Genomic DNA, 16158 nt, shown 5'->3' on the forward strand with positions numbered 1-16158 from the left:
ATGTGTGTATGTCTGCCTCTGGCTTGAGTGTTGGCCTGGGCTATAACTAGAGCTTGAGCTGGGGCTCGTACGGCACGTGTGGCAATAGCATTAGTCGGAAGCGTATCTCACTTGAAGGGCCACCGGATGAGCATTTTTCTTTTTTTTTTCATTCGAAACTTCTGCTGAGCATGTGGGTGTGGCTGACAGCCACAACTTGTATCGTTTTACACGTAGTATTTGCACACAAAATGGCTGCCAAGCGTGCTATAAGCCAACTCTACCTCTAGCACACTCGCTCGCCCACGCTGCCTCTCCCATATCCCATATCCTTGCCCGCTTAAATATGTAAACGCGATAAACTTCATGAGTACGAGCCAAGAATTTCCTATAGATTCGAATTGGGCTTTAACTATTTTTATGGCTCTTCAAAACTTGAGCTGAAAGAGTTTTCATGAAATTGCCAAAGTGCTAAGCAGACTATTCAGCTCTTATAGCCATCACTCTCTCTCTCTCTCTCTCTCTTTCTCCCCCTCTCTCCCTCTCTCTCTCTCTCGCAGGTGTTTGCCATAAAGTGCTCATTCGAAATGGACTTACAAAGTAGTAGTAGTTTCGCGAATAAAAATCAATCAATTATTGCATGAACAACTCGTGTCAGCCCGTGCCAATTCTTATTGGACTTTGAATGCAGTTTTAGTCTTATTGGAATCGTGTTGAGCTTCTGTTTTTTTCGTGTTGGTTAAATGGCATGAACTAACTGGGAGGTAACACAAATTGCCGTCCAATAGGACTTGACTATAGTTGGAAGATTCGTTCGAAATTCCAATAAGAATTAAGTTATTGCAATTGCCAAATATTTCTATTTAATTTGCTTCCAGCTCCTCTCGATCTGCTGTTACTTTCAATTGGATTCGCTGTGTAGTTTTCTAGGTTTTCTTCGTCGTGCTTAGGTCGTGCTTAGCTCGTGTTTAGCTCGTGTCAACTCAGGCAGTTCATTCTTCTTATTGGAATTCTAGCTGAGAAAGTCGTGTTCATCTCGTGCTTAGTTCGTGTCACCCAGTCTCTCTTTGTGTCGTAAGTCGTTTACTGTTTCTTGTTAGTTCGTGTTCAGTTCGTGCTTGATTCGTGATAGTCTCGTGTTCAGCTTCTTTGCTCGTGTTTACCTCGGGCTCAGCTCGTGGTATTTCCTTTTAGAGCTGCCTGAGCGCCTTTTGTCCTTAGTCAAATCCTGTTTTGCTCCAGTTAAGCTCTACTTAAGCTAGACTTTGGCTGGTTTCAACTCGTGTCACGTTTCATTGGAACGTTTAGGTTTGTTTTCAGTCGCATTTAGTTCGTGCTTAGCTCGTGTTTAGCTCGTGTCAACTCAGACAACTCATTCTTCTTATTGGAATTCTAACTGAGAAAGTCGTGTTCATCTCGTGCTTAGCTCGTGTCACCCAATCTCCCTTCGTATCGTAAGTCGTTTGCTGTTTCTTGTTACTTCGTGTTCAGTTCGTGCTTGATTCGTGATAATCTCGTGTTCAGCTTCTTTGCTCGTGTTTACCTCGGGCTCAGCTCGTGGCATTTCCTTTTAGAGCTGCCTGAGCGCCTTCTGTCCTTAGTCAAATCCTGTTTTGCTCCAGTTAAGCTCTACTTAAGCTAGACTTTGGCTCGTGTCAGCTCGTGTCACGTTTCATTGGAACGTTCAGGTTGGTTTTCAGTCGCATTTAGTTCGTGCTTAGCTCGTGCTTTGCTCGCATTGAGTTTGAGGTAACTCTTGTCGTGTTTCCTGGGAACTCCTGCTACCCACCTCCTATATAAACTTGACAGACGACTTCACATCGTGTCGGATTTATAAGGTTGCTTTCTGATTTTTATTGGCTTGTGTTTATCAACAGCCTGGCTTATGTATTTCAGCTCAAGTCACTTCTCATTGAAACTGTAAAATAGTATTCTGTCTTTAATGAAGTCGTGCTTAGCTACTTTTAGCTCATACTAAACTGGTGTTTAGCCCACATTACTGCTCTAAATCTTGCTATCTCGTGAGAGTTCTGTTCATGCTATGTAGAGTGCCCTTTAGCTCACATATCGTATTCATTGCATGATTGCATGTAGCCCAAATTCCCATGGTTAGTTTAATTCGTGCCCTTTGTATCTGCTCAATTCTGTATGATTTCATGCCAAAGCTACGTTTGGGCTTATGCCGCACTCCCACGTTCAACAAATTAGAAACTTCTATTTATAGTAAATATATATGTGGTTCCATTTGGAATGTTTCTGGCTTAAAGTGCGCAGAGTCATGCTCAGTCGTCCGGCGTTCGGGCTGACTGATGCTAAGCCCATTTAAGTTCGGCTGTCACACAAAAGACGCACAAATTTAATTTCGTTATTTTTGGGAAAATTTCGTGCGTGCTCGCTCTAACTACAACTCTCCAGGCGATTTGCTCTCAAGTTCAAGTTGCTTGATTCGAATGCGTTGGGCATATGCCTTGGATTGGCTTGATTTGTTGACTTTCGCTTACAAGTGGACGCAGATTGCGCCGGACTCTGGCGGGCTGAGTAAACCACGGCGGTTACATATCAATTTGCGGCCGACTTTTGTTGGGGCAACTTTTGTGCTGGCAATTAGAGGGGCCATCAACAAGAAGTTAGCAACTAATTAATGAAACACCACAGCAACTCCCACACACACACACACACACATGGAACGAATGTGAAGGACAATGTCCTAAGGTGTTTCAGTGTTTCCAGTTTGAACAAAAGTTGGGTCAGGTACGCCAAGCCCTTGGCTCGAAAGACGTCAAGGGGCTGCAGGCCTGGCCAAGCGACGTGCTGCCAATTTGAATTATAATCGCATCATGCATTTGCATTCCGCAGCTGATGCCAATCAAATGAAATGCTGCTCCCACTTCCCACTTCCCTGACCCCCCTGCCCCCCTGTTCCCATCGTCAGCATAATTTAAGTAATTGCAAATTAAACTGCTGACTTAATGGCGGCCGAAACGCAAAGTTGTAGCCAAAGCTCGCAGCTGCAAACGAATGAAAACTAATTAAAGTGCTTTCAAACGAGGGCGTGGGTGCACAAGAGAGAGAGAGAGAGAGGGAAGGGGTGCGAGAGAGACAGAGAGAAAGCGGGTCATTTGGAGTTGGGCTGACTTTTGCATGTAACATGAGACGCGGCCATAGCAAAACTGACCAAACGACAGCGTCATACGATCTGCATGGGTGTGTGGGCGTGTGTATGAGCGTGGGCGTGGCGTACACTTGATATGCCCAAGGTGCGTATATTTGTGTATATTTATAGCCAGGCTGGCCTCAAAATGCACTTCAAAGCAATTAATTTGCAATAAAAGCACTTTCAGTGCGACCACCACGTATGTGTGTGTTAGAGTGTGTGTTAGTGTGTGTGTGTGTGTGTGTGCTGATTGATGACGCCATCCACACGCATACGCCTTCACTATAACTGACGCATTGCTCATACGCCCTGAGGCTCAGCTCGCAGCTCCATCAAGATGAAGAGCAGCTTGAACTCAGATAAAGTTAGTTAATTACTTGCAAGTATATAATAATTATTATATAAATATATAGATTCGACATCGTTAGAAGTGCATGTTCAAGACTTTTAGCACTGCATATTTGTGCATAATTTCATAAATATTTATAGCTTTCTGTACAGCTATAAAATGTGATATGTAAAATATAATATAAATATATAATATGAAATATAATTAATAAACGTAAATGATATAATATAATAATGGCTAAAGACTGTGCAAATATTACGTATACGCTCGGTTTCCACAAAAGGATGGCTTGATTATTTCTAGCCTGATCTTTTTGAAGTTTTCGACTTTTACTACTTTCTGACACTGCCTTGAGACTAGGCTCTGCAGTCAACCACCGTAGAAATATAAGGAGAAGACTGAAACGCCACCACCCTCAAGACCTACTGGATAGGGTCTTTACTTAACACTTCCAAATTTGTCAGAAATATATGTACATAAATAACCAAAAATATCTCCATATATAATATTAATATTAATATAGCTTTAAGGTAAATAAATTATTGTAATCATCTGTTTAGATTAAGTTATCAACAAGGTAGCGGTGCGCTAAGCTGTAAATAAATATATTTTATAATTTCTCTTAAAAAAAAAGAAAATAAAAAAATAAAATACTTTCTAAAATGGCGAATATGAGCTTAGCTCAGATTTCGAACACTTAATAATATTTATTTTCATCACTATAATTTTTGAAGGTAATCCAAAAATAGAAAATATTTATAAATATATATACATAAATACAAATAAATAAAAATAAAATACAAAATAAATAAATTTAAGGCTAGTAAGAAAAAATAGGCGTGGCCATGTTTTAAACAAAAATCAAAATTTGACTCTAGCTTTATTAATAACTATACATAATTTTAAATCTCCAGCTCTACATAAAGAATTTATGCCAGGGTAGTCATAGGGCATGCCCTTAATCTATGCAATGAAGTGAATTAATTTGAGCCACGAGCCTAACTAGACTCGTTAACTAACTAACTAAACTAGGTAAACACCTAATTCCAACTTTAGCTTAACTCGACTCAAATTATGAATAGAATGTATTATATAATTGCTAATTAAATAGCTCTCAGCCTAATCTATACAAGCTGCCCAAAGCGCTCAGACTGAACTGTGTTTGACATAAGTTTATATATTTGTATATATATATATATATATGTAATATATATATGCAAATTTGTGGTGTTTACCTATAATCTATTAAGCTATTTTTGGGTTTTGGGAGCTGATCACTTGTCCGAATCTGTCAAAGCTGCAATTATCCTGGTTGCCATTGGCTCAAGGACTGACTGCCGCTGCAAGTGTCCAAAAGCCGCACTCGATTAGCCATGTTGTATTATTTGGCTTTTATTCTCAATCTATATCTACTTTAACATTCAGCTCTTTGCCTTTCCTTCTCTCTCTCTCTCTCTCTCTCTCTCTCTCTCTCTGTCTCTCTTTTTATACCCTGAACCCATTGAAAATGGGAAATCAGGGTATAATGGTTTTGTTAAAATGTATGTAACAGGCAGAAGGAGGCGTGGCAGACCCCACAAAGTATATATATTCTTGATCAGGGCGACGAGCTGAGTCGATTTAGCCCTGTCCGTCTGTCTGTCCGTCCGTCCGTCCGTCCGTCCGTCCGTCCGTCCGTCCGTCCGTCCGTATGTTTGAACGCGTCGATTTCAGAAGATACAAGAGCTAGAGACCTCAACTTTTTTTTAAAATGTCCGTAAATACAGCGCGGATATCGAGTTTATCACTAAAAAACGATAACTCATTCCGATACTTTTTTATCGATAAAAAACCTTATCGAAGATCACTTAAATAATTATATCTCCTACGTCTTTCAAGCTAGAGTCTCCAAATTTAAAATGTATATTAAGATGAATTTTATACAATTTCGGTTTTTGTTAAAATTTACCCCCCACCCCTAAATCCACCCCCTCACCCTCATCTTTGTAAAAGTCGTATATCAAATACTAGAGACTTGTGCTTCGGTATACACATACATTTAAACATCATGATTACGTTCTGAAAGTTTCATTACGATCGTACGTCTAGAAATTAAATTATTCAACAAATAAGTTCTCATAATATCGCCAACACTGCAGCGCAACCCAAGCGCAATAGGTTATAAATTTATATCTCCTACATTTTTAGAGCTATAGTCTCCAAATTTTAAAAATATATTCCAATGCATTTTATACAATTTCGGTTTTTGTTATATTTTGGATAACGGCTCCAAATTCAGAATCCCCAGTGAAGGTCAGATTCTAGTATAGCTAATTGTGAATGATTTGACATGTTTTTTTTTTTTTAAATGCCAAATATTCAATAGAATATGTAGATCATATGCTGAAAGTTTCATTAAATTCGGTTTAGTCAATCGACTTTAAAAAATAACAAAATGTTTGGCCAATTAACAAACGCACGTGCTGCAGCAACAGCAGTTTTCCAATACGTGTGCACACATACATTCAAACATCTTCTAGCACATTCTTAGAATCACATCAGCAGTTAGTTTCGTTTAGTTCTGCTAGATGGCGTTGCATCAGTGAATCTATTTCAGTTTTGACATTGTGAATAAGAACAGAGGAGTGGCGTCATGGTAGAGGGCGCGGCGCTTGATCGCGAGGTCTATGGTTCAAATCCTGCTGGGCGTATTGTAGTTTTCTTTTAATTGCTTCAAAATTGTTATATATTTGATTAAATTTCTCTTATATTTTTTCAAAAATCGAAATTGAAATTTTAACCATACTATATGTACGTTTTTATTAGTTTGGTTGTTCTTGCACATTCTTAAAGTCACATCAGCAGTTAGTTTGACTTAGATTTGGTAGATGGCGCTGTAGCAGTGAATTGTTTCAAAATTTTTATATATTTAATTAAATGAGTTTTCTATTTCATTTATATAAATAAATAAATACATCGAAATTGAAATTTGAACCATACTAAATGTGCTTTTCTATTAGTTTGGTTCAGGGTAGTATCTAGTCGAGCGCTCTCGACTAGAGTTTTCTTACTTGTTTTAGTTTGTTTGCTGTGCATTGTTGAGCGTTGAGTTGTTTGCACTGGCTCTAAGCAAACAGTCGAGCTGCCGCTGCTGCAGCTGGCTTTCAGTTGTGGTTTACTCCAAAGCCCAGTTGTCCAGCTCCGACTCGAGGTCCAGTCACGTAGCCGACCCGCTCACAAAGCCAGCGTCAGCCATGGTTGCCTCAAGTGTATTTATGTGTGTGTGTGTGTGTGTGTGTGTGTGTCATCAAGTGCAGCCAGCTGTCATATCTTATACACATTGTCACGCAATTGATGGGCAACAAGGCAACACCCAACAGCCAATGGCAGAGTTGCCGATGCTAAAAATAGCCGCAACATTGAAGCGAGCCACGCACTTTCTGCTCTCTCTCTCTCTCTCTCTCTCTTTCTATCTATAGCTCGCCTCTCCCTCTCTCTCGCTCTCTCTCTCTGTGTGTGTCTATGGCACTTTTGTCGCATCGATTTTCGCCTTAACACATTTTCGTAATACTTAAACAGGGCGTCACACCCCATAGACCCCGTTGCATCCATTGCGGACCACCGTAACACCCTAGCCGTAACACCACTCACAGCCCCCAACGCTGAACAGTTGACATTATAATAATGTTATGTGACTCTGACATATCCGTGCCAAAGTATCCCTCGTCTCGTCTCGTCTCGTCTCGTCTCGCACTCTTTCCGCACCGATTCTGTCATTTCGATTCCCTTTTCTAATTTGATTCCATTGGCTGACCTTGAACGCTGCTCTTTATATTGATTTCTTTTCTAAGTTAATTAAAAAGCGCAGGTTGCGAACTGAAGCTCAGTCATTAAACCAAATGAGCCAAGCAAAATGCCACCACCTGTGCCACGCCCCCGCCTCGCACACGCTCACATTTGATGTAATGCGACGCCTTAAATTGGGCTTATGGAAAACAAGAAAACAGCAAAAAAAAGAATAAAACTGGGGACGCTGCAATTGAGCAGCAGTAATTGTCATAATTAAGTGCGCCCGCCGAGTGGTGGTGCGCTTGGTGGTGCGCTCGGTGGTTGCCTCTCAAGTGGTTGTCTCTCATAAATGTCAGCGATACGGCAGACCACAGACCCGCAGACCCACAGACCCACAGACCCCCAGCCACATCCGGCAAACAGGTGCAAAGCAGAGCTGCACAGCAAAAGCTTTTAGAAATATAATACCTGCAAGACAACTTGATTCCCCTTCGTCTACAATACGATACTACAATACGAATACGGCAAGTGAAATAATAGTCTAAGGCTCAATTAATCCACCAAAGTATGCTTGCTATACTTTTTGTATAACTGACCTATGATCTAAGTTAGATTTAAATATTTTAGCGGGAATAGCTAATTGAAAGAGAACAGTTAATTAAATAATCAACTTTCAGTAGCAGCAGCTGCATCAAATCCTGTCAAGATTTTCGATGGGAATGTGGAGCATCATAATAAATCAAAGAATTATTTCTTCTCTTATACGTAAAGTAAAAAAATAAAAAATGATAAGAAATAAATAATAACATTAATTAAATAAATTCAATTTTTGTAATTTATCTAAACTTAAATAAATATAATGTAAATTATAAAAATAATTTCAATTTGAATTAAATAAAAATAATAAATTTAAATATAATAAAATAAAAATAAGTAAACTCGAATAAAATTATAAACCAAATATTAAAAATTCAATTAATTTAAGAATAAAAAAAAAAACTAATAAAAAAAAACATCTATATTAAAATTACAAAAATAAGATCAAATTAAAATAAAAATAAATAAAAAAAATTATAAAAAATAAAATGCAATAAAATAAAAAATAAAATACAATAAAATGAAAATTATGTAAGATAAAATATAAATAAAATAAAAGAAAATAAATTATGTAAGATAAAATATAAAATATAAATATAAAATATATAAATAAAATAAAAGAAAACAAAATTTAAAAAAAATAAAATAAAATAAAAATAACATAAGATAAACCGAGAATAAAAATAAAATAACAAAAACAAACTAAAAACCAACAAACAAAAATAATAATAAAATCAAAATGAAATAAATTCGATAAATGAGTCTATTCATCATTTTATTAAGCTCAGGCAATGTTGTCTATTCTTGTCTATATTTTCACATATACTAATGAAGTAATAGAATTAGATGCAAGATGCCCTCAACACCAACCCAACAAAGTCTTGTCGTAGAGTCTATCCCATCTATTATACATACATTCCCTTGAGCTTCACCTATGAAAGTTGCACTCTTAAGATCTCCGCCCTACTTTGAGCAAAGTTTCTGTGGACCTTGTTTATGAAGTCAAATTAATTAAATATTTAATTTTCAATTGCCCAAAAGCCGTCCTGCTAAGCTAACTGTGAATATCTAATCCCATATAGAAGAAAACTAATAATAAAAGTTTATTTAAATACTTTCATACGAGTTAGAGAGGTATTTGGGTAAAGAACTATATTTTTTAGGTATGCTATAATTATTTCAATCTCACAATCAACCTAATCCAATTAGCAGCTTTAATTTTTGTTCACTCTTTTTATATGATTAAGCGAATCCTAAGCCGAGCCAAGCCAAACCGCAACACGCACCGGAAAAGCAATATTTTTCTGCAAAATACATAACCTAAATGGCTTGGGCAAAGCGTTCACATTTTCACATACATATACATATATATATTTGTTTTATATATGTATGGTTATACATATATGCATGTATATGTGTATGTGCATATCCAACCTGCCTTTGCTTCTTGTTGCGGACGCTCTTTGGACCCGTTTTTTCCCATTAGCCCTTTTCCCCATTACATTTGCATTTCTGTTTGCTCAACCTGTGCCCCACGCAACGCTGTTCGACCGTGTCACAAAATCAATTAAAAAACTGCCTCCCTGCACCGCCCCGCCCACGCCCATCTACGCCCATCTCTTGACGCTATTTGCACTGGACAAACATTACAATATTTTTGTTCACCTCTTTTCGAAACTAACACAAAAAAAAACAAAGGTGGACTAAACGGTGTCCCGAGATGATGTGTCCAGTGAGCCACCCCATCAGCTAGCCAGCGGCTGGCTGACCCACCGCCACCCACTTAGAGTAGCCAGCGACTAATTTCTCGTTGTGCACGTTCAACTTTCGTAATTTCCGGCACTTTTTGGGCGCGTCAGACGGCGTCGCTTGTTGAGCAATTATGCCACTTGCCACTTGCCATGTGCTGCAATAGCTGCCTGTGGCTCAGCCAGTGCCACGCCCAACCGCCCAGCTGCCCAGACCCAGCCGCACACAGCCAATGTCAATGTCTGCGCTCATCTGTTGGGCTTTGGGCTTTGTCAGAGTCTCTTGTTGTCTGCATAAATCAAATATTTGCTAATAACCCGACAAGCACACATACACACACACACACACGCACACACACACACATTGTCATTTCCGGCTGCATTTGTTGATCTTTGCACTTTTATTGTTGTTATTGCAATGTTGATTGCATTACATGAAAATAATTAATACAAAAGCATTTGCACCTCCTCTCGCTCTCTCTGCTCCTCTCTCTCTCTCTCTCTCACACACACACACACTCGCTGTGTGCTTTTGCTCATTTCCCTTGTATGCCTTTTAATTTTTAATTAAATTGCAACGATTGCTGCTGCATACTTTGAGGCGCAATTCGCTTAAATCGAATTACCAGCAACATTTAAATTGAGTTCCACGACATGAGGCGGCCAGCCACGCCCACTTGCCAGCTTGCTTATCAATTGTGCTGCGAGACAATGCGATTAACTTGCGCCCAGCAGCGCTGAAATTCTCATTCACAGCTCGTATAACACTCTAACCACATGCTAGTCACGCCCCCCGCCCTTCCCTCTGACGTGGGCGTGGTAGGTCATTGTCAGCGCATTTGAAATGAGCATCAATTTTAGCGTTTCGCTGCCAACTAATCACGTGTTAATTTTTATTTTAATGCGATTGCATCAGCCAATGGATTAGATTAGAGATTAGAGAGCAATGCACTGCAGAGAGCTACCAGATAAACCTATTATATTTACATATATATAGATAATCATATTTTACTATTAAAATAATTAGCCAAAATTTAAAGCAGTTCAGCTGATGTAACAGCTAATTCCATTTAGTGGCTCGAATTTCAAACAAATTGTCAAGACCAGGAGAGGGCGGAAGAAGCAGAAGAAGTAGATGGGGCAGATAATAAGGAAGCGGAAGAGATAGCAGCTTACTTTATAGTCTCCTTTGTAACTGAAAGTGAAGCATCTCAGAAACAGAAGCTGGCAATTAAAATGGTTTTTGATGATTCTATTTTAAGCTTTTTGGCTTGAATTTTTACCTAAAAAATAGATCCACTTTTGATACGCTTTTATAATTCATATTGAAGTTATATCTACAGCTTCATAAGGAAATTGCCTAGGCGCCCACTTAGAGATCCAGTTTTTCTATGCTATGGGTCCATTTAGAGACTCGTTTATTCTATTCTGTGAACCCAATCGAGTGTGGGTTGTTCTACAATAATTTCTCATTTAATTTCATGTATAGCTTTCAAGCTGAGTTAAGGTAGCGTATTCTAGTTCGGCACTTCCTAACTAGAAGAGCTCCACTTTCTGCTGCTGTCTCAAGCAACTTTGGCACCTTTGACATGCATTGACTTGAGATTTTACTTATGACTACTAAATAATAAAAAATATAATATTTGAATTAAGTATAAATATTTAAAAAATAATGATTTTATTTATTTTAAAATATTTAAACTTGATTTATGATTTAAATAATTTGAAAAGTAATCCAAAGTATTATAAAATCAAATAAGAGAGGTCTAGTCGAAACTGTTTCCCTTTGAGCAACTAATATTTTAATAATTCTTTGCTTATCGATAACAAAAAAAACATGGGAGTATTTATCGATTTTTGGAAACCAGCTTGATCTGCGCGTGTAATATACGAACTTATGAAAAATAAACTCAGCTGTCTAGCTTTAGTATCTACTTAGATCGACGCGTTTAATATGGGCAGATTGGGCGATTCAGCTTGTCGTCCTCATCATTAATACATTTACTTTATGGGCTCTGCCACGCCTCCTTCTGCCTATTACATGCATTTGATAAAAATATTATAGCTTAATTTCCCATTTTCAATGGGTATACAAACTAGAGTTACTTTATTGGAAATTAAAAACCAATTTAAAAGGTCTATTTTTGTAACTCAAGCTCTGTTTACCTGATGCAAAAATATATATATATGTTAGGTAAATACCATAGGATATATAATATCTGTAAATCCTACAAATAGCAGAGCTTCTCAGCAACAAAAATTATCTTTACTTAGAATGCATTCAAGATTTTCTGTAGAGTGCGAAATGTATAAAAAAAAAATGTTTTTAATATTTTCTTGCACCGCATTTTAGTGGCAATCAGTGGCACGCCCATGCGGCCCACCAGCGCCCCGCCACGCCCACATCGCATCGACAGCACTCAAGATAATTATGTGCAAGGCGGAAAACTGTGTCAGTCGTCGACGGCAAGTGAAAATGAGCAAGAAAACGGCTGGCTTAGAATCAGCGGTAAATGAAAAATGAATAATGAATAAAACTAAATAAGAATAAGAGGGAGAAGAAGAAGAAGAAAAAATAACAGCAAGAGCAAACAGAAGCGGCAAAGTAAAAACTAAAGCTAAACCACGGCCTGCCCATTGACTATGAAAACTGATCAGTGGCTTCTCCAGCCGAGCAGTCGTCGCTGAGGCATGGGGCATGGGGCGTGTAGCATGAAGGAGGGGCAGACACAGTGGGCAGCTAATTAGACGGCGTGTCGGCAGCCAGCAAAGTGTGAAAATGGGCAACTCACAGTGGGTGGAGTGGCCGGCATTGGACTCGAATTGGATTGCAATTGGTATTTGAACATGGATCGGATTGAATTGGCTTGGATTGGCTTGGATTGGAATGGAATGGACTGGACTGGCACGCGACGCCATTTGCTCAGCCGTAACGCCAGCCACTCGGCCGGCTGACTCATTTGCATATGCAAACTTTCTATGCGAGCAATGCGAATAATTTATGCTGATGAGCCAGCGGGTCGATGGCATGGGTGAGGTGATTGGAATGGAGTGTGGGCACTTACCCTTCAGCAGATGCTGCAAGATGTTGTCCTTGTGCTCCTCGGAGTGCGGCTCGCCCATCACAATCAGCAAGTAGCAGCCGGTTAGCGGGCTGGGCGGCCCAACGATGCCGCCGGCCAGGCTAGAGGCGCCGCCGCCATCCGAGCAGGCGGTGTCCAGCGGCGGACGGCCGCCAATTTCCGACGGCGGCAATGAGCTGGCGCCCGCATCCGTGGCCGCATCGTCGACAGCCTCGCCAGCAGCTGCACTGGGACCAGCTGCTGCTCCGCCATCCGCATCCCCAATCGCATCCCCATCCGCATGGCTGGCCGTTGGCAGCTTGACCGTCGACACCTGGGCCTGGCCGGGCTCCTGGGCCGGATCGTTGCCTCCAGTGCCGTTGCCATTCCCATTGCCATTCCCGTTGCCATTGCCATTCCCATTGCCATTCCCGTTGCCATTGCCGTTGCCCTGGCCAGTCCCGTTGGCTTGGGCTGGGTCTTCCGGAGCGGTAGCTGCCATTGCGGCGGCTGCTGCGCTAGTTGTTGTTGTTGTAGTATTGGTTGTAGTTGTTGTTGTAGTCGCTTTTGGCCGATCTCCCATCACAGTTGTTGCTGTTGCTCTCACAGACTCACGGGCACACAAAAAAAATTCCTAGACGTACACTTGAAAAAAAATATCGTATCGCTTAGCGCTTTGACGAGTTTTTAAAACTCTGCCGTACTTGTTGTCTCTCTCTCTTCTCTCTCTCTCTCTCTCGCTCTCTTTCTTTCTGTGACACACACACACACTCACTCACTCAGAATACGTGCGTGTATTTAGCTATCTCTGTCTGTCTCTCTCTCTCTCTCTCTCTCTCTCTCTCTCTCTCTGTCTTGCGCGGCGTTACGGGCACGTCAAATTTCTTGGAAATTTTGCTGTCCGTTAAAACGGCCGATGCTCAGTCTTAACTGCTTTGCCAAATGGGCGGGCGGCTAACGAGGGCGTGGCAGCGTTTGCTGCTTCACTTCACACGCTGCTTGTCGGTTGTTGTTGTTGTGTTGTTTGTTGTTGTACTTTTTGTTTGCTGGCCGTGACTTGGGCGCTTTTTTCAATGAGTTCTTCACTTGGTTTTGTTTTTGTTTTGTCTTTTTTTTCTCTTGTCTCTGCAAATTTTTGCTTAATTGGAATTTAGTTTGTGTGTGTATTTTTTTTTTAATATTTGAAATTAAATATTTGTATTTTACGTTATTTGCTTTAGTGTTTTTTCCTTTTTATTTATTGTGCACACGTTGAAGCTGTGTTTAATTTTGTTTTTTCTTCTTTAAATTAAATTATGTAGATTTCGTTTTTGTTTTGACTTTTTGGGAATTTTCGTAAATTATTTTTTATTTTATTTATTTTATTTTTTTTGCTTGGAGTAAATTTTTGCGGCGATTGGCGTGTTGATTTTTGGTTTTTGTTTGTTTTTTTTTTTAATCTTCAATTAAATATAATTTTTTCTTTTTTTTTCTTTACTGTAGATTTGGACTAGCTTTTACTTGTAGCAATGCTCTTTTAGTATTTTTTTTTTTTTGTTAGTAATAATTAATTTAATAATTGTTCATTTGCGTTTTTCTTTTCAAGTGTTTATGTAAGTGTGTGTGTGTGTGTGTGTATGTGAATGTTTTTAACATGCAAATTTTCGTTTTCTGTTTTTTTATTTTCTTTTATTTGTTTTTGCTTGAGTTGCGTCTAGATATTTATATATATATATGCTTTTTTGCTTTTTGAATGTCTTTCTTTGGTTTGCTTTTTTCTCTCTTTGGTAATCTTTTTTTTATTATTTTAATTTAGCTTTCTTCGTTTGCTGTTGAATATATATTTTTCAATCTGCAAGAAGTAAGAAAAATTGAAAGTTACTTAAAATATGAATAGATAACAAAAATATTATTATTTTTTATATGTATAGAAAACATTTTTTTTTTTTTTTCAATAAATAGATTATTGTTAGCTTGTAGATATTTAAAAAAATTAACATAATTTTATTGGAATATAAAAAAAATATATATATTTTTTTTTACATATATAAAAAGTTTCATACTTTATAGAATTTTTAATGAACTTAAAATATACGTCTGTAACTTTAAAAAAAAAAATATATAAATAATAATAGAATAATGAAGGGAAATTCAAAAGGAATTACTTATAATACTTGCTGAGGAAATTTTTTATATAATATAATATAATGTATATAATATATCATTAATCACCTAAATTTATCAATAATTTTGTCTATGGTACATATGTATATGGTATATAATCAATTTTGTTTATAAACATAGTAAGAGGGCTGAGCACTTTAGAAGATAAAGACGACAATGAAAGCCTAACAAGATCGAAGATCGAAAAAGAAGTTTTTACTCAGCACTTTAACTAGTTTGAATGTCTAAGCAAAACTATTGCTTCTAGTTGAATTAGCAGCTCGTAACTTCGTCTTCTCTCTGAGAGCAGAGAAGAAAAACACGAACGATCGGCGCTGATTTCGCTTTCGACGCGATAATATTCTGTTAATTTGCGAGATAGAATGGAGTGCATTATGTGGAGAGTGGAGAGTGGAGAGTGAAGAGTGCGTCAGCATGCGAGCTCTTGCACATTCATAATTCACTCAAACTCAAAGAAATGCGTCGGCTGCCTTAGCACTTGCTGCATAGAAAGTTCTATTCGAAGTAGTGCAATAAAAAAGAAGTATGTACATTCTAAATTGGTATCTGTTTTTTTTTTTTTTTTAATAGTCGCAGCTGACTTATAACTTGGCCTTTCTGCTGTCATTTTCAAATATTACTTTCATTTAATTGCAATCAACTCGAGTGGCTGAGCAGCACAACATTTGTGTAGCTCCAGCTTTCCTTGTTGTTGTTGTTGTTTTTTTTTGTTGTTGTTGGTTCTGTCAGCACTCGCCAACAGTCGTTGCACTTATGACAGCCCAGAGAGAGAGCTGGACATGCATATATGTATATATATACATCCATGCATACATATACATATACATATATGTGTATATGTATATATACATATATATGTATGTGTATATGTATATTGCTGGGCCGATCTGTGGCCCAGACATCGGCTAACCAGGCAAGGAGCTATAAAAAGCCATAGACAGGCTCCGCATATAAATGCATTGAACTTTGGCCGTGTTGTTGCACATATGCAACAACAACAACAACAGCACACACACAAACACACACATATGCTCGCATATACCCCCAAAAAGATGTCGTCATCGTGCCATGGTAACGACAACAACAACAACAGCAACAGCAACGACAACGACGTCATCAGGCGCTGGCGTTGCCTGACTGAATGTGAAAACTATAAAAAGCAGCGACAACAACAACAACAACACCAAGTCATAATACAAAAAAAGAAGACAACACAACACAAAAAAAAAAACAAGAGCAACAACAACAACAACAGCCAGCTGAACAACTCCTTTTGATATTTTTGTCGCGCAGTTGTTGGAATCCTGCAAAGTTGTTGTTGTTGCTGTTGTTGCTGTT

At 38.5% G+C, this 16158-nt stretch overlaps 1 protein-coding gene and 1 long non-coding RNA gene across 7 annotated transcripts in view; one reads left to right on the top strand and one right to left on the bottom strand.

Annotated features, from left to right (window-relative positions):
• futsch (microtubule-associated protein futsch) overlaps positions 1–16158 on the bottom strand; it is a 115200-nt gene that overhangs the window by 44925 nt on the left and 54117 nt on the right. For 5 of the 6 annotated variants that reach the window (XM_089263235.1, XM_089263230.1, XM_089263232.1 and 2 more), the window contains exon 2: positions 12661–14488. In XM_089263235.1, the coding sequence (XP_089119361.1) occupies positions 12661–13240 (580 nt within the window). In that variant the 5' untranslated portion in view covers positions 13241–14488. The remainder of the gene's footprint in view (positions 1–12660; positions 14489–16158) is intronic. The other variant, XM_089263234.1, reaches the window with a different exon arrangement.
• Positions 1–16158, top strand: part of LOC149090652 (uncharacterized) — a 110549-nt gene that overhangs the window by 3969 nt on the left and 90422 nt on the right. The window lies entirely within an intron of this gene.

The sequence above is a fragment of the Drosophila navojoa genome, chromosome X, assembly GCF_054131105.1.
Source record: "Drosophila navojoa isolate 15081-1374.11 chromosome X, UAZ_NAV_1.0, whole genome shotgun sequence".
In the NCBI taxonomy this organism is placed as follows: Eukaryota; Metazoa; Arthropoda; class Insecta; order Diptera; family Drosophilidae; genus Drosophila; species Drosophila navojoa.